This window comes from Natator depressus, chromosome 2 (genome assembly GCF_965152275.1).
Source record: "Natator depressus isolate rNatDep1 chromosome 2, rNatDep2.hap1, whole genome shotgun sequence".
Classification (NCBI taxonomy): Eukaryota; Metazoa; Chordata; order Testudines; family Cheloniidae; genus Natator; species Natator depressus.
In genome coordinates, this window is record NC_134235.1 from 199011517 (window position 1) to 199037844 (window position 26328).

At 43.8% G+C, this 26328-nt stretch overlaps 1 protein-coding gene across 2 annotated transcripts in view; it reads right to left on the reverse strand.

The window, feature by feature from the left end:
- PLCL2 (phospholipase C like 2) overlaps positions 1-26328 on the reverse strand; it is a 191373-nt gene that overhangs the window by 51689 nt on the left and 113356 nt on the right. For both annotated transcript variants that reach the window (XM_074945688.1, XM_074945689.1), the window contains one exon: positions 22708-22911. In XM_074945688.1, the coding sequence (XP_074801789.1) occupies positions 22708-22911 (204 nt within the window). The remainder of the gene's footprint in view (positions 1-22707; positions 22912-26328) is intronic.

Genomic DNA, 26328 nt, shown 5'->3' on the forward strand with positions numbered 1-26328 from the left:
CCCAGAAAGCAAGTTTACATTAAACATTCTGTGCCCCATAGTGCCTCTGAGGTACCACCCTGCAGTGGGAGTGGTGCAGAGGGTATCTTCAGAGGAGAATTCCTTACTGAACTCAGTAGCATACTATGGAACACGTCTGCTGCTACACCACACTGGTGTTTGCAGCATACTCCTTCTGTGTAAGGGAAACAAGGCCATGACCCCTCCTTCTCGATGTCTCTTCTTACCCCTGTTGGGGGGGATGTCTAATTCCAAAGGAGAGTTATGAAAGGAGCATCCCTTCTTTCTGAGGAGTAGGGGGGGACTTCAGTTATGCCCCCGTGCTGTGAAGGAGCATAAAGGAATTGGCCTCTTTGCACTGATTCACCCTTAAACCCGATGGAGAAATAGGACACGATATGGTCCTATATGTGCAGTGTTCCAAAAATGAAAGAGGAAAAAAGTAAAAACAATCAGTAGTACCAGATAATAATAATCCACAAATTCTCCACTAACAAGTTTGAGCATCTCTCAGTTCATTATGAACAGAACATTTAGGAAAGACTAAGGATGGAAAACAGAGCCAAGCAGATGCTGATTCCACATCTCAAACCAGACATTCTCTACATACAAAGACATTAAACTCCTTTTAAAACTCAATACCCATTTCTCCTTACCTCACAAATTCCTTCACTGACACCTAACACTTGGCTTCTCAGGGAAAGCATGATAAATGAACACCAGCCTATTCTATGATATCATATTGTGAGTTGAAGTTGATGGAAGAAAAATGCGGAGTAAAAGGTAGCGATTAAAGAAGCGGGACATAAACTGGGGGATGGGAAAGAAAATATCCCAGGTCTACACACAGACGCAGAGAGAATGGCCTTTCTTAGAAAAAATTAATAGGCCCATCACAGTGTCACCTTTCAGGCTGATGATGACAGACAGCAGTGCAAGTAGGCCAGTAAGCCGTACCTATTTATGGCTATTTATAGCCATTACGGCATACCGGAGGAGAGGGGTGAGGGGCGAGACTGGGAGTTCTACTCCTTTCCCTACTGGGAGGGGCGGCAGGGAAAGGAGCAAAACATCAGTGGCTGTACCGCATGCCCCTAGCCTCACTCCCCTCCCCCCCGCACCAGCCCTGTCTCTGGTGCAACAGGAGGACAGAGCCCCCCCCCCCCAGGTAACATGGGATGGATATGGGGAGGGAACAGGGAGAGCATGGGGGCCCTGGGCTGGGTGGTGAGGAGTCACATGGAGGGTCACTTGGGGAGGTCACATGCTCCCCTGAGCTGGTGCCCTTCCCCCTTCCTACCCCACTACCGATAAGACATGGATTTTACTTGCACCACTGATGACAGAGCAGGTTCAAGTTAACCATTTGATTCAACCATCAGCTGGAAATGGGACTAATGGAAGGAAGAGAGGAGAACCCTGTGATGTACATTCAAGGGCATAAAAAAGGGGAGAAACTCTGACTTCACAGAAGTCACCGCAGAGTTCCCATTCAGGACAGAGCAACTTGCACTCTGCATCATTTGACGCTGAACATTAAACAACACGCAAGCTTTTGAACCTGCCCCTGGTAGACAAAGTCCTCCTATGAACCAGGTGCCCCTTGTGACTGCAGGTTTGGCAGAAAAACCCAAACCTGCCTTGGATGACAATTTGACTGAAATGCTACAAATCTAGTGGGGAGTGACACCTGATGAAAATTTAAATCTTCCTCAAGGAGCTGTCCAAGCTGTTCACTGTAGTTTCCATAAATATTCTGATCTTATTTCTCTTGCTATAACAGATTAATTACCGTAATATCAGTAACTATTTAACTACTTTTTAAAACCAGAATGTGTAGGTATTAAATAAAAATGGTATAAAACGATGCCAGGGCTATTTATAATACTAAATTACAGTCAGCGATCTGAGTTTTCCCTTAAATCTTCACCACTGAAGTGTATCCAGTTATTATCTGAATAAAGATGGTTCTAAGTCCACATAGAATTAATAGTGAAAATGAACATACTGTACACAAAGCCAGAGGAGGGGAAACCCTACAATTCCTATTTTTAATTTAAATACTGCACACTATACATGGAAAACTCTGTACCTTAAAACATGTTATTTTGCCTGATCAGCTTGATATTGTAAATGAAATCTAAAGGAAAAATGGAAGATATAAAATGGCAAAACCCTTGAATTTTCATACAGTTGCATAAAATTTAGTCAAACAGGTCCTACTAAAATCAGTGAGAACTGTGTGGCGAAAAACGGTGTGCAATGCTGTTAAAATTTAAGGAAATGTGTGATTTCTATCAAAGTTTATTTCAGATTTAGATTTTTTATTTTTATTATCTACCTCTCAAATATGACCCACTGAAAAATATATTGTGCCTGTATCGAAACTTTTAAAGGAGAAAGATTGTTCATATAATATTTTCCAACAGAAGGGAAAATTATCCTTAAAGCTAAAAGGCAAAAATGCCTGTCTATAATTTTTCTTTCACGCATAGGTGTAGTGCAATTGATACTATCAAAGTCAGCGGACAGAGCTAAAAATAGTCCATGGACACCTGATCCACATCCACTGCTAAGAAAGACTGTCTACCAAAGCCAGTCACAGGCACTGGCTTCCTCTGGGCCCTGGGGGTGCTCAACCACTCCTCTGCCCCAGGCCCCGCCCCCACCCGACCCCTTCTCCTAAACCCCTACCCCCGCCTCTTCCCGCCCTTGCTCTGCCCCAGGCCCTGTCCCCACCCCATCCCTTCTCCCAAGCAGCCACCCCTGCTCCACCCCCGTCCCGTCTCTTTGTGGCCAGATCCGCACCCTCCCCTGAGCATGCCCCATCCCTGCTCCTCCCCCTTGCCCCCCCCCCCGCACCTCCTGCATGCTGCAGAACAGCTGATCGTGTTAACAATGATTGTCTTAACAATGGTGTTGCCACAGAGTTGCCAGGGTAAAGTAAACTGGTTTTCTCAGTAGGACTCCAGAGGATCTGGGACTTTAACCATCTGGCTGAAGTTGATCAGTTGGTCACATGACAGAGGGGACACAAAACATATTTAAGACCAGGATCTATCCAGGCTCTTCCTCTTTCTCACTGACCAAACACTGACAGACAACAGAAGGGCTCTAGCTGCCTGACACACAGAGTGAACCTAAAGACTCACAAGAAAAGGTGAGCACACACTTCGGAGAGAGCATGTAGATTTTTGGAGTTTTACCTAAAGAGCTTCCATAATGCTTCTATGCTTTGAGAGTAAAAGTTACTGTGGTTTTAGAAACTCCTGTGCAAACCTCATGCTCTTTACATTACCTGCCCTGTGGCTCTGAAGAGTTAAACTATAAACCAGAGCACCCATAAAAAAGTAGGACTCTGGAAGAGAGCATGCATAAGCAAAAACCAAACAGTTACCTATCTTTCATATTTGTTGTTCTTTGAGATGTATTGCTTATGTCCATTCTATTCTTGGTGTGCACGCATCCACGTGTGCGGCCGTTGGGAGATTTTTGCCTTCGCAGTATCTCTAGGGCCGGCTGTGGCACCCTCAAGAGTGCCGCGCTCATGTCGTGGTACATCAGGTGCCGCCGGCCCTACGCCTTCTCTGTTTTTTTTTGCCGACAGCTCCGACAGAGGGGCAGGAGGGCAGGTAATGGAATGGACATGAGCAACACATCTCGAAGAACAACAGTTACGAAAGGAAGGTAACCGTTTTTCCTTCTTCAAGTGCTTACTCATGTCGATTCTATTCTAGGTGAATCACAAGCAGAATCAACGGAGGTGGGCTTAGAGTTCACAGTCTTGCAGCACCGCTCTGCCAAAGCCAGCACCGTCTCAAGCCTGTTGGGTCAGCATGTAGTATGACGCGAACGTGTGGATGGACAACTAGGTTGCAGCTCGACAGATCTCTTGGATCAGTACCTGCACCAGGAAGGCTGCTGATGACACCTACCCCCTAGTCGAATAAGCCGTCATGATCGCCAGCGGGGTCACCTTTGCCAGCTCATAGTGAAAGCAGATGCAGGCCGTGATCCAAGACGAGATTCTCTGGGCTGACATTGGGCAACCTCTTATCCTGTCAGCGACAGCAACGAAGAAATGGGTTGACTTACGAAACGGCTTTGTTCTGTCAATGTAGAAGACCAGCACCCATCTGACGTCCAGGGTATGCAGCCAGTGCTCCTCATCCGTCGCATGAGGCTTTGGACAAAGGAGTGGTAAGTAAATGTCTTGACCAGTATGGAACTGGGAGATGACCTCGGGCAGAAAGGCTGGGTGCAGACGCAGCTGGACCATGTCTTTATAGAAGACCATATAGGGCGGCTTCATGGGGGTCACTCACAGGCATAGGCCTGCTGCAGTCCGAGCAGGGCTTAAACCCGGGAGACCGGGGCATCAGTCCTAATGGGACCCTACCTACTAACTAACTAACACTTAATAATTACTTAACAACTACTTAACACTATCAAATGCAAACTATGTACAACAGTCCTAAGAGGCGAAGTTCAGAATGGTAGAAACCACTAACTTGTGCTCAGTAAGAAAGGCACTTCGACTGACCACCACGGGTGGTAAGAAGGAACTGAGAGGGCGTAGAGCTGGCGGCACCTGATAGACAACAGCATGAGCGTGGCACTCCAGAGAGCTCCACAGCCGGCCCTACGGGTACTACTAAGGCAAAAATCTCCAACAGCCGCGCACGTGGGCGCACACACACACCTAGAATGGAACTGACAGGAGCAAGCACTCAAAGAAGAACTGGGGAGATCAGGGCACTCCATTCAGGACCCAGGGCAGTTGGACTGCAAAGTCCACATCTACAGGAAGGTGCCAGACAGGGAACGTCTACACTGCACACTAAAACTGGGCTCTGACTACGCCCCCCTTCTGTCCACGCACAAATCAGTCAGCAAGCATTGAGGTGCCAGATTCTAGGACCCTGCTGGGGGGATGGGTCAAAGACCAAGTCCTGCTGTGACTCGGGTCCAAGCCTCACCATTTTGTAGTGTGGACGCAGCTCAAGCTGCAGATCCAACTCAGAAGGTCTGCATAGTTCCGTGTGGATGGTTCGCCTGACTATGAGACCAGGGTCCAGCATCTGTAAACCCAGCTTTACAATGCAGTGTAGACACTCAAGTGTGGGCTTGGAAACAATGAATCCACAGACACAGGTTTACAATGCAATGTACACATACTCACTGAGGCCCAGAATTGGAAAACAGTGACGGGACACTGCCCTGCCCCAGCAGGCTTTGAAGCACATGGAATCCAAAACTGGGTCCAATTACAAACAAACTGGTGACCACCCATAAGGGGTACTTAGACTTGTCCTTAACAATTTTAATCAGAAACTGAAGATTTGATACTAGATATTAACCTGATTTTCAGTGTCACGGGTTGCTCTCTAGAATGGAAGTCGCATAAAAGCTTCCTTATGGAACACCTGCACTATGCCCTTTGTAAGGGAGACACTGATAATCACCAACAATGGACCCAGTTCTTCCCCCTCTAGCTTTCATCAGCCAGGAAAGGCATGGGCCCAAAGAATAATTTGTGGGACAAAGAGTTCCCAATAGCTCTAGTAACTCTAATGAACCTTCGTGGCCTAAACTCAAGCAGAGAAGTCTTAACCTTTGTACCCTCAAGATGCCACTCTGTCTGTACAGAAGCAGACAGCTCAGTTTGAATCTGCTCTATTTTAACCACAATGTAATCAGAATCAGAGACTCAAATCAGCCAGCAAGAAAATCAAATCAGTGTATGTCTATACTTCAAGACAGAGGTGAAAATTCTAACTTGAAGAGACATAGCAATGCTAGCCCTGACTGAGCTAGAGTGCTAAAAATGGAGTGTAGCTATGGCCCTGCAAGCACCAGGAGAGACTAGCTGCCATTATTCATTAGGGTGGATGGTCATAACAACATAAGAATGGCCATACAACTCTGGGGGTGAATGCCATCTGGTCTTGGTGACTTATTACTGTTTAATTTATCAAAACCTCCTCTATTGACACCTCAGTCTGGGTCCTCAGATTTGTCACCTAAAAAGAATGGCTCAGGTGTGTGAATCTCCCTCAGATCCTTTGCAGTTAAGACTAATGTAAGAATTAATTTAGCTTCTCTGCAATGGTCTTGTTTTCCTTGAATGTAACTAGACTAATGGTCCATCTGGCCCAGTATGCTATCTTCTGACAATGACCAATGCCAGATGGAATGAACAGAACATGGCAACTGAGTAATTCTCTGTCTTCCAACCCAGTGTGACACAGGGCCAGAAAGGGTTAGGCAACTTGCAGGCTAATTGATCTAAATTCAACCTTTAAAGACATATTAGAGAAGTATATAATTTGTAATTAGGGCTATTCCTTATAAATAGCTAACATAGCCATGTGAGATAGACTAGAGCTTTGAAATGCAAACTTGTATTGTTAAAGAATTAGAGGTAATGTTAATTGTATGTGTTTACCTATATCTTGGTAGATGTTAACCATGTAAACAGATAGTTCCTGTCTGTTACTATATCTGTTAATTCAAAGATCAAATGGGAATGTTAACATTTAGATGAAACTTGGGTGTGAACTCACTGTCTATATTTCACTTTGAAGTTCCTAGTAAACTGTCTTTGGACTGCTTAATGAATAAGGCTGCGTATCTATCACAAGGTCATGGATTCAGTGACTTTCCTTGACCTCCATGACTTCTGCAGTGGCCCGTGTGGCTAGCTCCAGGGCTGCCCAAGCAGATCAGGCAGCCACTGGGCCAGCAGCACCAGCTGGTGCTGGGGCAGTTTGGGTGATTAAGTCACATGATGAAATCTCCAGGAATTCGTCCAACCAAAGTTGGCAATCCTATCTTTGACTTGGCTGTCTGGGAGGACGCCCATAGGCTGGGTTGTTTTAAGGGAACTGTGTTTTGGCTTCTGTGTAACCAGTAAGGTATTGTAAAAGCTGTTTTGTTGCTGGCTTGGTGAATTTAAGTATTAGAATACCCACCAGTTTTGGGGATCATCTATCCCATTCTTTGTCATTTGTCCTAACTGAGCATCTCACTGTGGCCCCCTGGAGCCGCAGTCACAACCAGTTTCTGGCAGTCAGAGGTTTAGGGACACCCAAGCATGGGGTTGCATCTCTGATCACCTTGGCTAATAGCCACTGATGGACCTATTCTCCATGAACTTATCTAATTCTTTTTTTGAACCCACTTACACTTTTCATCTTCGCAACATCCCATTAACAAATTCCACAGGTTGAATGTTCGTTGTGTGAAGCAATACTTCCTTATGATAACTGGTTCTGTGGATGAAGGGAAAGCAGTGGACGTGTTGTTCCTTGACTTTAGCAAAGCTTTTGACGCAGTCTCCCACAGGATTCTTGCCAGCAAGTTGAAGTATGGGCTGGATGAATGGACTATAAGGTGGACAGAAAGCTGGCTAGATTGTCGGGCTCAACGGGTAGTGATCAATGGCTCCATGTCTAGTTGGCAGCCGGTATCAAGCGGAGTGCCCCAAGGGTCGGTCCTGGGGCCGGTTTTGTTCAATACCTTCATAAATGATCTGGAGGATGGTGTGGATTGCACCCTCAGCAAGTTTGCAGATGACACTAAACTGGGAGGAGAGGTAGATACGCTGGAGGGTAGGGATAGGATACAGAGGGACCTAGACAAATTGGAGGATTGGGCCAAAAGAAATCTGATGAGGTTCAACAAGGACAAGTGCAGAGTCCTGCACTTAGGACGGAAGAATCCAATGCACAGCTACAAACTAGGGACCGAATGGCTCGGCAGCAGTTCTGTGGAAAAGGACCTAGGGGTTACAGTGGACGAGAAGCTGGATATGAGTCAACAGTGTGCCCTTGTTGCCAAGAAGGCCAATGGCATTTTGGGATGTATAAGAAGGGGCATTGCCAGCAGATCGAGGGATGTGATCGTTCCCCTCTATTCAACACTGGTGAGGCCTCATCTGGAGTACTGTGTCCAGTTTTGGGCCCCACACTACAAGAAGGATGTGGAAAAATTGGAAAGAGTCCAGCGGAGGGCAACAAAAATGATTAGGGGACTGGAACACATGACTTATGAGGAGAGGCTGAGGGAACTGGGGATGTTTAGTCTACAGAAGAGAAGAATGAGGGGTGATTTGATAGCTGCTTTCAACTACCTGAAAGGGGGTTCCAAAGAGGATGGCTCTAGACTGTTCTCAGTGGTAGCAGATGACAGAACAAGGAGTAATGGTCTCAAGTTGCAGTGGGGGAGATTTAGGTTGGATATTAGGAAAAACTTTTTCACTAGGAGGGTGGTGAAACACTGGAATGCGTTACCTAGGGGGGTGGTGGAATCTCCTTCCTTAGAAGTTTTTAAGGTCAGGCTTGACAAAGCCCTGGCAGGGATGATTTAATTGGGGATCGGTCCTGCTTTGAGCAGGGGGTTGGACTAGATGACCTCCTGAGGTCCCTTCCAATCCTGATATTCTATGATTCTATGATCCTTTTAAACCTGCTGCCTATTAATTTCTGGTTCTTGTGTTATGTGAAGGGGTAAATAACACTTCTTTATTTACTTTTTCCACACCATTCATGATTTTATCGACCTCTAAATCATATTCTCCATTAGTTGTCTCTTCTCTAAGCTGAACAGTCCCAGACTTTTGAATCTCTCCTCATATGGAAGCTTTTCCATACTCACAACATTTTTGTTGCCCTTCTTTGTACTTTTTCCATTTCTAATAATGCTTTTTTCAGATGAGGTGACCAGAACTGCCAGTATTCAAGGTGTGGACGTACCATGGATTTATATAGTGGCATTATTATATTTACTGTCTTATTATCTGTCCCTTTACTAACGGTTCCTTACATTCTGTTAGCTTTTTTGACTGCCATTGAACATTGAGTGGATGTTTTCAGAGAAATATCCATGATGACTTCAAGATCTCTTTCTTGAGTAACAGCTAATTTAGACCCCATCATTTTGTAGGTATCACAGGGATTGTTTTCTCCAATGTGCATTACTTCGCATTTATCAACACTGAACTTCATCTGCCATTTTGTTGCCTGGTCAGCTAGTTTTGTGAGATCTGTTTGTAACTCTTTACAATTAGCTTTGGACTTCACTATCTTGAGTAATTTTGTATCATCTGCAAACTTTGCCACCTCACTCTTTACCCTTTCTCAAGATCATTTGTGAATCTGTTTAACAGCACTGCTCCCAGTACAGATCACTATGGGACACTGCTATTTACCATCCTCTACATTCTGAAAACTGACCATTTAGTCCTACCCTTTGTTTCCTGTCTTTTAACCAGTTACTGATCCACGAGAGGACTTTCCCTCTTATCCCTTGACATGCCAAAAGCTTTCTGAAATTCCAAGTACACTATATCCACTGGATCAACTTTGTCCACATTTACTGACACCATCAAAGAATTCTAATAGATTGGTGAAGCATGATTTCCCTTTAGAAAAGCCATGTTGCCTCTTCCCCAACAATCGTGTTCATCGATGTGTCTGATAATTCTGTTCTTTACTATAGTTTCAATCAATTTGCCTGGTACTGAAGTTAGGCTTACTGACGTGTAATTTCCAGGATTGCCTCTGCAGCGTTTTTTAAAAATTGGCATCACGTTATCCCCCAGTCATCTAGTAGAAAAGCTGATTTAAGTGACAGGTTACATAACACAGCTTGTAGTTCTGAAATTTCATATTTGATTTCCTTCAGAACTCTGGGGATGAATGACATCTGGTCTTGGTGACTTATTACTGTTTAATTTATCAAAACCTTCTCTATTGATACCTCAGTCTGGGTCCTCAGATTTGTCACCTAAAAAGAATGGCTCAGGTGTGTGAATCTCCCTCACATCCTTTGCAGTGAAGACCAATGAAAGAATTAATTTAGCTTCTCTGCAATGGTCTTGTTTTCCTTGAATTTAACTAGCTCCCTCATTTCTGCCTACCTCCCCTTTTTGAAGTTAAATGCTACTGTGGTGGGCTTCTTTGTGGTTCCCCCCTGAAAAGGTTACTAAACGTAATTATATTATAGTCATTACTACTGACTCAAGGTCAAACACTTGATCCAGTATGTGACCAGCTACATGAACTGAGCTTTGATAACCCCATAGTCACCCTGGTAGCCATAAAGCCCTGAACTGATGCTAAGGATTCATCATCCACTTGGATGCTGAAGTCACTGAGCACCATCAGTTATAGTATCTTCAACACCTTTTCTCTAATGTCAACTGACAAAGATTTGGGTTTGGAGAAAGATAATTAATAAACCAAGACTAGCCCAGCTTGACCCTATCCTAGGACTCTCATACAAAATGAATAAACTATGGTTACATCTATACATGAAGCTAGGTGTGTGATTCCCAGCTCGAGTAGACATACTTATGTGAGGTTTTATTGAGGTCACATCCTAAAAATAATAGTGTGGCTGCAGTAGCACAGGCAGTGGCAAGCAGCAGCATGGGCTAGCCATCCCAACTACAAAGTTGCCCAGACTCTCTGGATACATATCCAGGGCAGCTAGCCTATACTGCCGCTCGCAGAGGCACGTGGGCATCAGCCCATGCTACTATGGCTACATTTCTATTTTCTGTGAGCTATGTGGGTGACAGCTAGCATGCATATGTCTACTTGATCTGGAACTCACACCCCCAGCTCCAACTGATCCAGTTTTAGGCTAGGAGACCACCTAAATGGTACAGACACACCACCCCTTCTCCAATCCCCTTAGGCTCATACTGTACCAAAAACTTGACTGATACCAACTGTGTCAAAACAGGTCAAGCATATTATGTAACCAGGTTTCAGTAATACTTGTTAGATTAGGGTCTTCATCCAGACAGACAGGTTCTCTGTAATAGGTGGTTTCCTTTGTATGATGCCCCAGCATGCACTTTGCTGATATCATCGCTCTCATCACATTGCTGCAGACTGGGGACAAAATCAGTATTCTTTTCCTTGCCATTGCACAGTTTTAAATTTTTTTCACTATTCCTATTGTTTATCGTGTAGGGTATATGACATTAAGAAAAAAATGCAATGGTGTAGAAGAACCACTTGCCGTATCTCCAGGCTTCAGTCTGCAACACTGTTCAGTGATGGGTGTGATGACACCAGCCGAGTGCATGATGAAGTATCACACAGAGGAAGCTGCACTTCATGAACTTGAGGGGGAAAAGAAACCCACATTGTTAAATGGTGAAAAAATACTATGAAATGTCCCGTTTACCAGTCCCTAACCAAAATATCCTGATGCTTTTATAAAGTGTACAGATTACATTCAGGAGTCTTTCGCAGAGTCATCAACCTAGGAAAATAAGCATCTCAGTATTCTGGGAAACAGACTTAGGTTATTCTCATTACTTTTTTAATTAATATTCTGAAAACATGCCCTGACTCACTATAGTGTAGACAAATATGGAACATCCTCCTTTTTAAAATTCCTGGGTAAAATTCTGGTCCCAATGAAGTCAATGGCAAAATCTCCACTGTCTTCTATGGAACCAGTATTTTAGCTCCTGTGTTTATCATTTCTATTTCCTTACTAAATGTCCACTTTACCCACAATACACATTAAGCATCCAATTCAACTACCACTAAAGATAACAGATGTCTTTCCACTGACTTCAAATGCCTAGTAAAACATACCCAAAATTTCAATGACACTGTAGTGAATGCTGACTGACTAGAATAACCTTTTTTATGCATTGTATCTTTTTGTTAAGAATATGTAAAATAACAAGTGTCCTGGGATGTTCTAATTAAGTCATGCTTACTTGACTCAGTGTTTCTTTAATAACTATATTGTTCCTGTATTGTACTAAAGACTTTTCACCAGTTTTATCCCTGTAGTATTGTACTCTTTAGTAATTACTTTATTGCAGACTAACTCTTTCATTGAAGAAGACTTGCATCCTATCATAGTTTACTGAGCAAATATATAGAGCCCTCTAGTCACTCACTGTGCAAACAAATTCTACTGAATAACTGTTGGTCACTTTGCTATGGTAAATGTTTACTGTAGTTTTTACAGCCGGGAAAGTATTTCTGTCAAAGAACTGTTAAATATTAAATTACTGTATCTGTCTGAGATAGACTGACCCTGAAACAGTGGGTGCTTTGAAATTTCCATATTAACCACATGCCATATCCAGAATGAAAAAACAATGTAAACCAAAGATAGCCTATGCACTTACCATGGTAACCAAGGTTTGTTTGAAAAACATTCACAAGGTAATATTTGCTATCATCCTGATTTCACATTGATAGTAAATGACAAATTGGAGCAACTCTGTTAATACATAATTCTGAACAGACTGTGAGGCACATGCTAGCACAAAGTAAAAAAACTAAGAAATTATTATTATGGAGAGTGATAGTCTCTCTCTAAATTAAGACTGAATTTGTCTTCCCATTATATAGCTAATTTTCACAACTACCTCCTAACTTAACAGTAGCAGGTCAAAAAACAAAAAAAGAATGTCCTTGGAATTTATGAACGGAAAGTGTCCTTGCCTGAGCATCTTAATTTCAACTTGCCCCAAAATGTAAGAAAATGTATTTAGTGTCAAAGTCAGTTTTAGACTCTCCTCTGAGGTGTCCACCCTATTAAATAATTATAAAGCACAAGCTGGATCCCCTTCATGTCTCTCCTCCACCTAGTGAAAAGGCTAATGTTTATATAGTCCCCTTTATTTCCCATTACACCCTGCCAGAAACTAGGATACTAATATGGCTGCCAACAAAAATGGTTACCCACCTTTTTATAACTGTTGTTCTTCAAGATGGGTTGTTCGTGTCGATTCTATTCTAGGTGTGCACGCGCTCACGTGCGCAGTCATTGGAGATGACGTCCCAGATGACTGGAAAAAGGCTAATGTAGTGCCCATCTTCAAAAAAGGGAAGAAGGAGGAACCTGGGAACTACAGGCCAGTCAGCCTCACCTCAGTCCCTGGAAAAATCATGGAGCAGGTCCTCAAGGAATCAATTCTGAAGCACTTAGAGGAGAGGAAAGTGATCAGGAACAGTCAGCATGGATTCACCAAGGGCAAGTCATGCCTGACTAATCTAATTGCCTTCTATGACGAGATAACTGGTTCTGTGGATGAGGGGAAAGCGGTGGACGTGTTGTTCCTTGACTTTAGCAAAGTTTTTGACACAGTCTCCCACAGTATTCTTGCAGCAAGTTAAAGAAGTATGGGCTGGATGAATGGACTATAAGGTGGATAGAAAGTTGGCTAGATTGTCGGGCTCAACGGGTAGTGATCAATGGCTCCATGTCTAGTTGGCAGCCGGTATCAAGTGGAGTGCCCCAAGGGTTGGTCCTGGGGCCGGTTTTGTTCAATATCTTCATAAATGATCTGGAGGATGGTGTGGATTGCACCCTCAGCAAGTTTGCAGATGACACTAAACTGGGAGGAGAGGTAGATACGCTGGAGGGTAGGGATAGGATACAGAGGGACCTAGACAAATTGGAGGATTGGGCCAAAAGAAATCTGATGATGTTCAACAAGGACAAGTGCAGAGTCCTGCACTTAGGACGGAAGAATCCCATGCACTGCTACAGACTAGGGACCGAATGGCTCGGCAGCAGTTCTGCAGAAAAGGACCTAGGGGTTACAGTGGACGAGAAGCTGGATATGAGTCAACAATGTGCCCTTGTTGCCAAGAAGGCCAATGGCATTTTGGGATGTATAAGTAGGGGCATTGCCAGCAGATTGAGGGACATGATCGTTCCCCTCTATTTGACACTGGTGAGGCCTCATCTGGAGTACTGTGTCCAGTTTTGGGCCCCACAATACAAGACGGATGTGGAAAAATTGGAAAGAGTCCAGCGGAGGGCAACAAAAATGATTAGGGGACTGGAACACATGACTTATGAGGAGAGGCTGAGGGAACTGGGATTGTTTAGTCTGTGGAAGAGAAGAATGAGAGGGGATTTGATAGCTGCTTTCAACTACCTGAAAGGGGGTTCCAAAGAGGATGGATCTAGACTGTTCTCAGTGGTAGCAGATGACAGAACGAGGAGTAATGGTCTCAAGTTGCAGCGGGGGAGGTTTAGGTTGGATATTAGGAAAAACTTTTTCACTAGGAGGGTGGTGAAACACTGGAATGCGTTACCTAGGGAGGTGGTGGAATCTCCTTCCTTAGAAGTTTTTAAGGTCAGACTTGACAACGCCCTGGCTGGGATGATTTAGGTGGGGATTGGTCCTGCTTTGAGCAGGGGGTTGGACTAGATGACCTCCTGAGGTCCCTTCCAACGCTGATATTCTATGATTCTATGATGTTTGACTTAGCGGTATCCCTAGGGCCAGCTGTGTTGCCCCCTTGAGTGTCACGCTCATGCCCTGGTATATCAGGCGCTGACGGCCCTACACCCTCTCAGTTCCCTCTTGCTGACAACTCCAACAGGGGGCAGGAAGGCAGGTAATGGAATGGGCATGAGCAACAAATCTCGAAGAACAAGAGTTACGAAAAGGCGGATAACTGTTTTTTCTTCTTCAAGTGCTTGCTCATGTTGATACCATTTAGGTGACTCCCAAGCAGAATCCTCGGAGGTGGGCTCAGAGTTCAAGGCATTGCAGATTGTAGCACTGCTCTGCTGAAGCCAGCATCTTCTTGAACTAGCTGGGAGATGACCTTGATCAGAAATGCCAGGGGCGGGTGCAGCTGACCTTTGTCCTCAAAGACCGTATAGGACAGTTCTAAAGTGAGCCCCGATCTCCGACACCTTATGGGTCAATGTTATAGCGACCAAGAAAGAAACCCTCCAGGAGAGAAGCAGGAGGGACCAGGAAGCCCAGGGTTCGAAGAGATGACCCGTGAGCCTGGACAGCACAAGATTCAGGTCCCAAGGGGGGACCAGTTCCTGGACGTGTGGGTAGAAGCGCTCCAGCCCTTTCAAGAATCACTCTGTCATGGGATGGGCAAAGAGAAACCTGTCCTGGACCAGGGGATATAGCAAAGAGATAGCCACCAGGTGGACTTTGATGGAAGAGAGGGACAACTGTTGAAGCTTAGGATGCAGCATTTAATCCAGGATGTCCTGAAGCGAGGTCTGTGAGGCCCGAAGGTGCTGCTCCCAGGCCCAATATTGTAATCTTTTCCATTTTGCCAGGTAAGTTGTCCTGGTTGAGGGATTTCCTACTGCCGAGTAAAACTTGTTGAACATGGGCTGAACATGCCCTTTTGTCCATGCTCAGCCATGCAACAGCCAAGCTGTCAGGTGCAGCGCCGCCAGGTTCAGATGCAGCAGGTTGTCGGGGTACTGCAACAGCAGATCTGGTTGAAGAAACAGCTGAAGAGGGGCGGCTGTCGACAGGTACAACAGCATGCTGAACCAGTACTGATGGAGTCACGGGGATGACTCTTGCTCTGTCTTGCTTGACTTTCACCAGGACCCTGTGGATCAATGGCACCGGCAGAAAGGCACACATGAGCGCCCCTGACCAAAGGATGAGGTCTGAAAGGGAACCTTTGTCCAGACCCTGGATGGAGCAAAACTGGTGGCACTTCCTGTTCTGCCTGGACATGAACGGGTCCACCTGGAGAGTTCCCCACCTTTGGAAGATTACATTGACCACCTCCAGATGGAGAGACCACTTCTGGCGAGACAAGAAGGTCTTGTTGAGGCGATCTGCTAGGACATTCTTGGAGCTGGGTAAATGGGCGGTGATTAGACGAATGGCATGCTGCACACAGAAGTCCCAAAGGCTGAGCGCCTCCTGACAAAGGGCTGAGGATCTGGCCCCCTCCTGCCTGTTGATGTAATACATCGTGGCAGTATTGTCCGTCAGGACCTGCACCGCCTTGCCTTTCAGGTGAGGCAAAAACACCTGGCAGGCCAGGCATTGATAAGGAGGGCTAGATTGTCCCGTAGCCAACAGCCCTGAGTGCTGAGCTCACCCAGCTGAGCTCCCCAGCCCGGATTTGCGGCGTTGGAGACCAGGGTAAGCAATGGGGACGGGATCGCAAAGGGAACCCCCTGCAGCACCAACTAGCCACCAATTCAGGGACAAAATGACATGGCTCATCACCATAACCACTTGGTCCAGGGAGCGCCTATTGGGGATATAGACAGAGTCCAGGCCCAGCTGCAGAGGCCGCAGATGGAGTTGAGCATGGCTGACACGTATGTGCATGTGGCCATGTGCCCCATCAGATGTAGGCAGGTGTGGGCTGTAGTGAGCAGGTGGTTCCTTAAATGGCAGATTAGATCCACCATGACCCAAAAACATTCTTCTGGAAGGAAGGCCCTGGCCCGCGTGGAGTCAAGAATGTCCCAGATGAACTCTATGCATTGGACTGGTGTTAATGTGGACTTTTCTGTGTTTATCAACAGGCCCAGGTCACAGCAAGTGGAGTGCACCAGGTCGAGGCTCCTCTGCACCTGATCCAGAGACCTGACCTTGATGAGCTAGTTGTTGAGGTACGGAAACAGGTGGACCCCCCCCGGATGTCTGAGGTGCACTTCGTGAACATCCTCAGAGCCGAAGAGAGTGCCGTGAACTGGAAATGGCGTCCTCCCACCATAAAATGGAGTAAGCACCTGTCATAAATATAAAGGGAAGGGTAAACCCCTTTAAAATCCCTCCTGGCCAGAAGAAAACTCCTCTCACCTGTAAAGGGTTAAGAAGCTAAAGGTAACCTCGCTGGCACCTGAGCAAAATGACCAATGAGGAGACAAGATACTTTCAAAAGCTGGGAGGAGGGAGAGAAACAAAGGGTCTCTGTCTGTCTATATGCTGTTTTTGCCGGGGATAGACCAGGAATGGAGTCTTAGAACTTTTAGTAAGTAATCTAGCTAGGTATGTGTTAGATTATGATTTCTTTAAATGGCTGAGAAAAGAATTGTGCTGAATAGAATAACTATTTCTGTCTGTGTATCTTTTTTGTAACTTAAGGTTTTGCCTAGAGGAATTCTCTATGTTTTGAATCTAATTATCCTGTAAGGTATCTACCACCTGATTTTACAGAGGGGATTTCTTTACTTCTATTTACTCCTATTTCTATTAAAAGTCTTCTTGTAAGAAAACTGAATGCTTTTTCATTGTTCTCAGATCCAAGGGTTTGGGTCTGTGGTCACCTATGCAAATTGGTGAGGCTTTTTATCCAACATTTCCCAGGAAAGGGGGGTGCAAGTGTTGGGAGGATTGTTCATTGTTCTTAAGATCCAAGGGTCTGGGTCTGTAGTCACCTAGGCAAATTCGTGAGGCTTTTTACCAAACCTTGTTCAGGAAGTGGGGTGCAAGGTTTTGGGAAGTATTTGGGGGGAAAGACGTTTCCAAACAGCTCTTCCCCAGTAACCAGTATTTGTTTGGTGGTGGTAGTGGCCAATCCAAGGACAAAGGGTGGAATATTTTGTACCTGGGGGAAGTTTTGACCTAAGCTGGTAAAGATAAGCTTAGGAGGTTTTCATGCAGGTCCCCACATCTGTACCCTAGCGTTCAGAGTGGGGGAGGAACCTTGACAGCACCTGTGGCTGGGAATATAGAAATATGGAAGTAAGCGTCTTTCAAGTCGAGAGCGATGTACCCGTGTTCCGGATCCAGGGAGGGGATGATGGCGGTCAGGGAGACCATGCGAAACTTCAACTTCTTGAGAGACTTGTTGAGGCAATGCAGGTCGATGATGGGTCTGAGGCCCCCTTTTGCTTTTGGGATTAGGAAATAGCAGGAGTAGAACCCCTTTCCTTTCATGGCCCTCCATGGCCCCCAGATGTAGCAGGTTCTTGACCTCCTAAACAAGGAGTTGCTTGTGAGAAGGGTCCCTGAAGAGGGACGAGGAAGTGGGGAGGGGGGAGGAGGGGCTAAAAATTGCAGGGTATAGACACGAGCTATTATGACCAGGACCCCATGGCCTGATGTAACCCGCAACCAGGCCGAGTGATAGGGGAAAAGGTGGTTGAGGAAATGTAGCAGTGGATCCGGGGAATTAGCTGTGGTGTCACTCTCAAACATGCCATCAAAACAAATGCTTCTGCCCTGCAGAATGGTTGGCCTGGGCAGGCTGCACAGTGGGAGACAGAAGGGCAGTGACAACTAAATGCAGTGTCCCTGTCCCTTCTTCTAGCAAGCCCAGAACAAGGCTGCCATGACCTTGGTGGTGGGGGCGGCCAGAAATGTTTACGCGCCGACTGTGGCGTGTGAATGCCCAGTGAACAGAGGTTGGCTTTGGTGTCCTTCATCCCATGCAGCCTCGCATCCATATGATCGCAGAACAGACTGTTCCAATCGAAAGGGAGGTCTTGAATGCAGTTCTGCATCTCCGGGGAGAGTCCAGTGGTTTGAAGCCAGGAGCTCATCGCCATCGTGGACACCACCATCCTGGCTGCCAAGTCTGCCATATCCACACCACCTGAAGGGCACACCAGGTTGCCATGGTACCCTCCTGCACCAGAGTGACAAATTCTTGGACCCAGTCTTGTGGGAGGGACTCCTCAAACTTATGGAGAGTGTCCCATAAATTGAAGTTATAATGGCCCAAGAGGTTCGCCACTCGAAACTGTAGACTTAGAGTGGAATAAATTTTTCTTCCAAACAAGTCCAGTTGCCTGGCCTCCTTATTTCTTGAGGTGGAACAAGAGTGCCCCGTCTCTCCTTTTCATTGGCTGTGGAGACCACCAACAAGCTGGGGGGAAGCTGGGTATAATGATACTCAAAATTTTGGCCGGGACAAAGTACTTTTTCTCAGCATGGTTTGAGGTGGGAGGGATGGAGGAGGGCATCTGCCAAGTGGCCCTGGAAATTTTGAAGACCTCTTCATGCCGGTAGTGCAACATGGGTAGGGGTCGAGGCTGACAGGACGTTGAACAGGGTGTCCTCCTGTTCAGCCATCAACTCCACTTCCAGGCCCAAGTTTTCGGACAATCACTGAAATAAGGCCTGGTGGTCTTTAACATCATCAGGCAGGCTGGGTCTGGAGGGTCCCACGATCGCCTTGTAGGCGGACTGCAACGGTGGAGGGGGAGCCTGGTCCTCCTCCTCCGCTGGGGAGGATGGCTTGGGGGTAGGTACAGCCTCCTGAGACTCAGCCACCGGGTGTGCTTCTGGTACCGGGCCTGCTGCCGATGGCTGCTGTTCCGTGGCAGCGGCCAACGAGTGGACCCCGAAGGGGGCATCACCATGACCAGAACCCCCCAGGCATTCCAACATGGCCGCTGCGCTGGCCACTTGCCTGGCTGCCATTGCCCCGGTACCGCCAATGTTGGCTTGGACATCCAATCTTGTCACTGGGGATGAGGCGATTGGCTGAAGCAGCCCTGAGATCCAGAGGAGTCCCCTTCTGGAGACCATGGAGGGGCCGTAGAGGCCACTGACACCGGGGACTGGTGCCCCGCCTGAGCGGACTGGCACCGACGGTGCGGTGACTGGGGACGGTGCTGAGGAGCTTGGAGGCGGGAAGGAGATGGGATTGGTGATAGGACAACTTCCAGGATAGTGACCGGCACCAGTAATAGGGGGATTGATGCCTCTCTCTCGGCAAGCCGCGTTGAGATGACGGCGACCATGACTGTGGGGACGGTGACTGACGGTGAGTCTGTGCCAATCTCGACAATGGCACTGGTGTCAAGCAGTGCAAAGGTGAAGAGCACGCCATCGTCTCAAGGGATCAGCGGTGCTCCACCACTCCTGGGAGCTATATCGGCTGGCTTGCCCTCTTGGGGAGCCTTAGCCAAAGCCTGCGGCACTAGATTCACTGGCAGCACAGGCGGCTTCTGCTCCTTCATTGCCTGAGCTCTCAAAGGCATCGGTGCCAGTGGGGAAGTTGGTCCAGTCCCAGCTTGCAGGAATTGGAGGAGGACCTTTTACTGCGCTACCAGTCCCAACTAGAGAGGGCCGACTGCGGGGCTCTGGGGTGGGCGGGTGATCTGGGGCAGGTTCTTTGCTTACTGTCAACTGGCCCTTCTCTGACGGCGGTGGGGAGCCGTGCTTCTTTGCCATCTTCTTTGGTACCAGCGACATAAAGTGGTGCCGGGTGGGCCCCGGTGGTGTACTTCACACCGATGCTGAGCAGACTCCATAAGGAAAGCTCTGAGCCTGATGTCCCACTCCTTCTGCGTGCGAGGCTGAAAGTTTTTACAAATCCAGCACCTCTCTTTAATGTGCACTTCCCTCTAGCACTTGAGACAGCTGCCATGGGGTCGCTAACAGGCATAGGCCAGTTACAGGATTCGCAGGGCTTAAAATCCGAAGACCGGGACATGCCCCGCCGGGGTCAGAGTCTCCACTGGGACCTAACTACTAACAAACTACTACAATAAACAGGTACTTAACACAAATAATAACTATATACAAAGCCTTAAGGCACACAGTTTGAGATAAGAAAAACCGCTAGCCCTTGATGAGCAAGGAAAGGCACTCTGACTGACCACCACGGGCGGTGAAAATGAACTGAGAGGGTGTAGGGCCGGCAGCACCTGACCTACGAGTGCATGAGCGCAGCACTCAAGGGTGCGACACAGCTGGCCCTACGGAGACTGCTAAGGCAAAAACCTCTGATGACTGTGCTCATGGGTGTGCGCACACCGACAATAGAATCAACATGAGCAAGCACTCAAAGAAGGAGGAATCTGCTTATGAACCTTAAAAGGGCCTGTGTATCCCATGACATCCATTAGAATCAAATGTAACCATGTGAAATTTTACCATTAGTTCTCAGCCCACAATAAAAATTTTCTGGAATGTTTCTGTCAAATTAGATAAGGGATTTCCAGGATAAAGAGGTTCCAAAAAATGAAGTGTCTCATTTTTTATCGTATCTTCAAAATCGCTTTGCTCTAGAAATTCCACTTTTTTCCCTGCTGATCCTGGCATGTGCTGTTGCCTTTATCTTTTTTTGGGGAAGGAGATGATTTGTGTGTACAACTTTGCAGATATGATCTCCTTTTATATGTACATAATGAATTCTTTATTTCTGCTGGTTTTCTATAAAGCATGCATCAAGTCAAAGCACGCTTTATATTCCAACAATGCACAGACTAAAAGAGGAAAGGAAAAGCCACATGAAAGACAAAGCCTCAGGGTAAGAGGAATATAAAAAAGAAAGAAAGAAAGAAAGAAAGAAAGTGGAGGTATGAAACTCTCTGGGAAGGAATGGTCTATCTTGGTGCAACTTGCAAAGTTTTCTGGGAGTTTTGTCACTGAGAAATCCTTTTTTTTTTGGGGGGGGGGGGGGAACAGTTGAAATGCCCAGGCAAATAATTTCACCATCCTGGAGTTAAGGTTGAATAGACTTAACAATGACCCTTTTTTGAAAATTCTTTAAGAGAATTACCATTTAAAAAAATCCAAATTCTAAAAATCCAGATATTCCAAATTTATGGATAGTATAGAAATGCCCAGAAAGGAGCAACTGTGCTCCCAATGTCACCAACCTCAGAACAACCAGACATTTAGACACATTTTCCATCGACAACAACAGAGGTTCATTTTATCTGTGATTTATCTGTAATCCCAACAATTAAGAACACTTTGTACTATAATATCCTAATCTTACAGTATTTACACAGTATGGTATCGTTTAAACCAAACTGCACCTGTGTTTACATCACTGAGCCATGCACCAATCCCATAGTTCTACCTGAACTCCTAGTTAACTAATTTTTCTTTCTACAAACAGTGATACCGTGTGAGCTCCTGTAAGTATGAAGGGTTTGGTATGGTTACTATTCCAAAGCTATCTGTGCCGGGAAATTAGCTCTAAAATGTAACTCCATATACATATTTTCAGATCCTAGGTTAATGGTTCGATTTTCTAATTTTTTTAAAAAGGGAAACAGTTGCGCTGTCTTGTTTGAAAACACAACACTAATAGAAAAATCCTGGAAGAGAATATCTACATATCATCATATTCCAATTTTAGAGGAGTTCATTTAAAAAAATCAAAAGCTCTAACCCTATGTGACAGATTGTCTCTTCCCCATGTCATACTTCTGCAACTGAAATCAGGTGGAGGTTTTAAACTGTTGGATTTTCCTCCTTATATATACATAATGTAAACTACATAATTCATCACTCTGCTACAGAATTCATATCCTTTAGTCTTTTTTTACACAGTTCTTTCTTTCCCCATGCAGTATACTTTTGATATTTTTATGTATTTCTGAATATTTCTAGTTTCTAAAGACACCATTTACAGATTTGCTAAAGTTTATAACAGCTAAAGTGAAAATTAGAGCTGATTATAGAATGTACAACTGCCAAAATAAATGAGACATACAGGACAGATGCAACATATATATATATATATATATATATATATATATATATATATATGAAAAAAAACATGAGGATTTCAACAGTATCACGCTGCTCATAAAATCACAGTTCCTAAAAACATTAACGTTTTCTACTCTTTGAATCAACGGTGAAAAGAACCACAGCTCTATAAATTCAAAAATGTAATGTAACAAATCACTATACACCCGTGAAAAAGCTATCAATATGCAAAAAGTTACAAGTTAATGCGTAAACAGGTAAATTTCATATTTACATACACTAATACAAAGTCTTGTGAATTTGCATGAGGTGAGAGGTATTAATTTTTACATTCACCGCACATAAAAATAGTGTCAGATGCTGAATGTTCATGGGAATAAATTTTCAAGCACAAGTAATGAAGTATGAAATAGGAAGTCATAGATTAGAATGACCTTTCAAAACAGGCATGGTACAGTATATTATAAAAGGAAAGTCTTTCAAGCAGCATACATAAACCACAAAGGACTACTCACTATGTCATATGCAGTTACAATCTTTTTCAAGACCTCTGGAACAGTCCCTTGTATCTCCATAGTGGGATACTGATCACTGAGATTCAGTAGTACCAATGGTGTACTCTCAGGTCCAACCAAGCGGGTAGACACTGCCAGAATACACTGCATAAGATTTGCTACAGGAGAAAGGCCACATAATTCTTTGAATGAAACGACTGCATTCTGTTAAAAAGAAAATAAAGAAGTTACTTTACAGTTAAACATGCTTTTTAATCTCTCATTCATTCAGTTTAATAGACTTATATTTCATTGTATAATAGTTATAACCCAGCGATGGTGTAGAATTATCAATGGTTTCGTCCTGGAAAAATTGCAGTTTTCCAAAGTACCATAGATATTTGCAATATTTTATTTATCAGAGATATTAAAAATTCAAATAGACTTAAAATCCTGCTACAGAAAATAAATGTTACTTAGAATAAAGAGGTTGTAATATGCTACTATTAACTTCAATTTTTCAATAAATATAAAAACAATGAAATACTAATCCATGTTGATTGAACAAGCTTTTGAAAAGTTTCAGAAAGTATTTGAAATGTTTTTAAATCCAACTGCTTAAATGTTATGTGCTGAATGTCTCAAATAAACTTAGTAAGGTGGAGGGGGCAAGTCAGTCCATTTGTAACTTTAAACATACCTATTGTATGTCAGCATTCTCCAGACATGCTGAGGATCTGCTGGCTCCCACTTGGTGTGATGCCAGAACGCTGCACTCCACTAGTGATCTCACACTATCACTTAGATGACCTTCTAAGAGTACTTGTTAAACCCAATATTGTACATTTTCCAAGAGTTTATAGTATTTTTATTTTGTATTTTGTAGGCTAGAATATAAAATATATATGTTTAAACTTAAGAAACACTGAAATATTGTAAACATCAGCCATTTATCTTAATCCTATAAAATGATTCCAGCCTCCAGTCAACTCCCATGATGGGAGTGCTCTCCATCATAGTGAATTTAGGGTTGTTGCACCAAGTGGGAGGTGGCGATCTGTGGCAAGTCTGGAGTTTGTGGACCTGTAAGAGAAAAATAAGTAAGTTTAAGTATCAAATGTTCCAAGTGCTCCTCTTATCTTGGTCATTTGGGATATTCTGCACATATTTTAAAGCATATGACATATAGCATATATAGCATATAGGTCTTGAGTGACATTTTTACTTTCTGAAAGACCCTTTATACTGCCAGAAGGGTGTAAAGTTTTAGTGTAAATGGGAGTCAGGGCTTAAATACGTAGGCCTCTTTTAACAGACAATCCACATCAAGTTGACCTCAACCTATTTTTAAAAGAACGTATTATGTATAAATTTGTATACATAAGTTATTTCCAGTGCAGTGACTGGTACATCACACAACTATTAACATCAATTTTTAATTGTGAGAGTAATTAGCCATTGGAACAATTTAACCTAGGGGTTGTGATCGATTATCCAATACTGACAATTTTTAACTCAAGATTGGATATTTTTCTAAGAAAATATGTTCTAGGAATTATTTTGTGGAAGTTCTATGGCCTGTGTTACACAGGAGGTCAAACTAGATGATCACAATGGTTCCTTCTGGCCTTGGAATCTATTAATTTTGCCTTTCAAATAATTTGTTTTCACTGTTTAGTAAACCAAGGCTATTTGTAATAATTAGATTGGAATTTAATAAAACAATAGGACATCTGAAAAGATAGACCTTTTACTGATCTTCATTCATAGATCTCAAACTTTACAAATGTGGATAAACATTACAAACAGCAATTTTACAGAAAAGAAAACTAAGACCCAGAGAAGTTAAGTGGCTTGTCTAAGGGTACATAGCAAGTCAGTGGCAGGACGGTGAGCAGAATTCAGGTCTTCTGACTCCCAGTTTGATGTCTTACCCACTAGGCCACGCTGACTTTCATGATTTTCTGCACTGCCAAGCAAAGTGGATGTTCTATACCCTATCCAGTATAATCACTGACATCATAGCTTTTGTATTACTAACACGATGCATATTGCTGACTACAGAAAAAAGGCCTAGTATGGATAAAGGGATTCTAATGATTACTCAAACAAAATCCTGGTGTAGTTCACTATACTCCTATGTGTACTTTATTCCATGAAATACTTTTCTATTTCATATTTAAAATCCCTAGATACCTGAAGTTGTCTGTCTTTCTATCATCGCAATTATCGTAGTAAATGAATATGTAATTAAGAAATTAAACCATTTCAAATTCCCTGACTTATACATTTTGCAATTGTCTGTATTTTAATGGGATTTTTTCATTTATTTTTTAGGACAGTTTATACAGGGTGTAGCACAGATTATATTTATATTACAATTTAAATTTTTATAGACACATTATGCAAATCTGTCAGTTAAAATAATCAAAATTAGCATTCTATCATTCACCTAAACTATATCCCTCTTGGGGACATTTCCAGGCATGCTACTGATAAATTGGGAAGATGTAAGTACATCTTTCAAAGTAACAGAATGAAATGCATACAAGGAAATTCCTTCCCATGCACTGACCCTAAAAAACCCTACTAAATTACGTTTTTCAAAAACACACCAATCTGAAAAATAAAATAGCATACTAGTTACGAGCACACCTTCTTATTGTACATTCAAGTCTTAGGATCCAGGTTTCTCCTTAAGGCACTTTAAAAAAATCTCCTAGCCTATACACAAAATGGAATTAGAGCCTCTCGTTAATTACAGATTAAATTCATATCTAGTCTGCAATCTGAATCTCATTTACCAGTCATAATCATTCCTCCACATTTTGCTAATGATCTTTGCTTATGGAATGGAATGGGGAAGTTGCAGGAGACTGGACACAATTCATAAGAACAAGTGTGCAACACATCATGCAAATCTGTCAGTTCAAATAATCAAAATTATTCTATCATCCACCTAAACTATATTTGTCTTGGGGACATTTCCAGCTATGCTAGTAATAAGTTGGAAAGATGTAAGTGCATCTTTCAAAGTAACAGAATGAAATGCATAAAAGAAAACTCCTTCCCAAGCACTCCTAAAAACCCTAATAAAATTACATTTTTCAAAAACACATCAATTCTGAAAAATAAAATAGCATGCTAGTTACGAGCACACCTTCTTTTTGTATATTCAAGTCTTAGATCCAGGCTGTCCTTGATTAAGACACCTTAAAAGAAATCTCCTAGACAGTACACAATGGAATAACAGACCTTCCTTAATTACAGATTAGATTCATATCTAGTCTGTAACCTGAATCTCATTTACCAGTCATAATCATGCCTCCAAATTTTGTTTGTGATCTTTGCATATAATAATGTCTTTGGCATAAATCATACTGAATGGAATGGGGAAGCTGCTGGATACAATTCAGAAGAACAAGTGTAATCTTTAAAGTTTGCAATACTGTTAAAATCTTTCATTATTACACCTTTCAATATAACTTTATTCATAAACAAAAGTTATCTGCACTGATATACAGTACAAACACACACCCTTTTAAAATCTGGAATTGAGCCTCAAGCATGTTTCTCTGAACGAGTTTTTCCTTAAAGTCATATAAAATAAGAAGATTTAATAGGTAACTTTTTTGATACGGT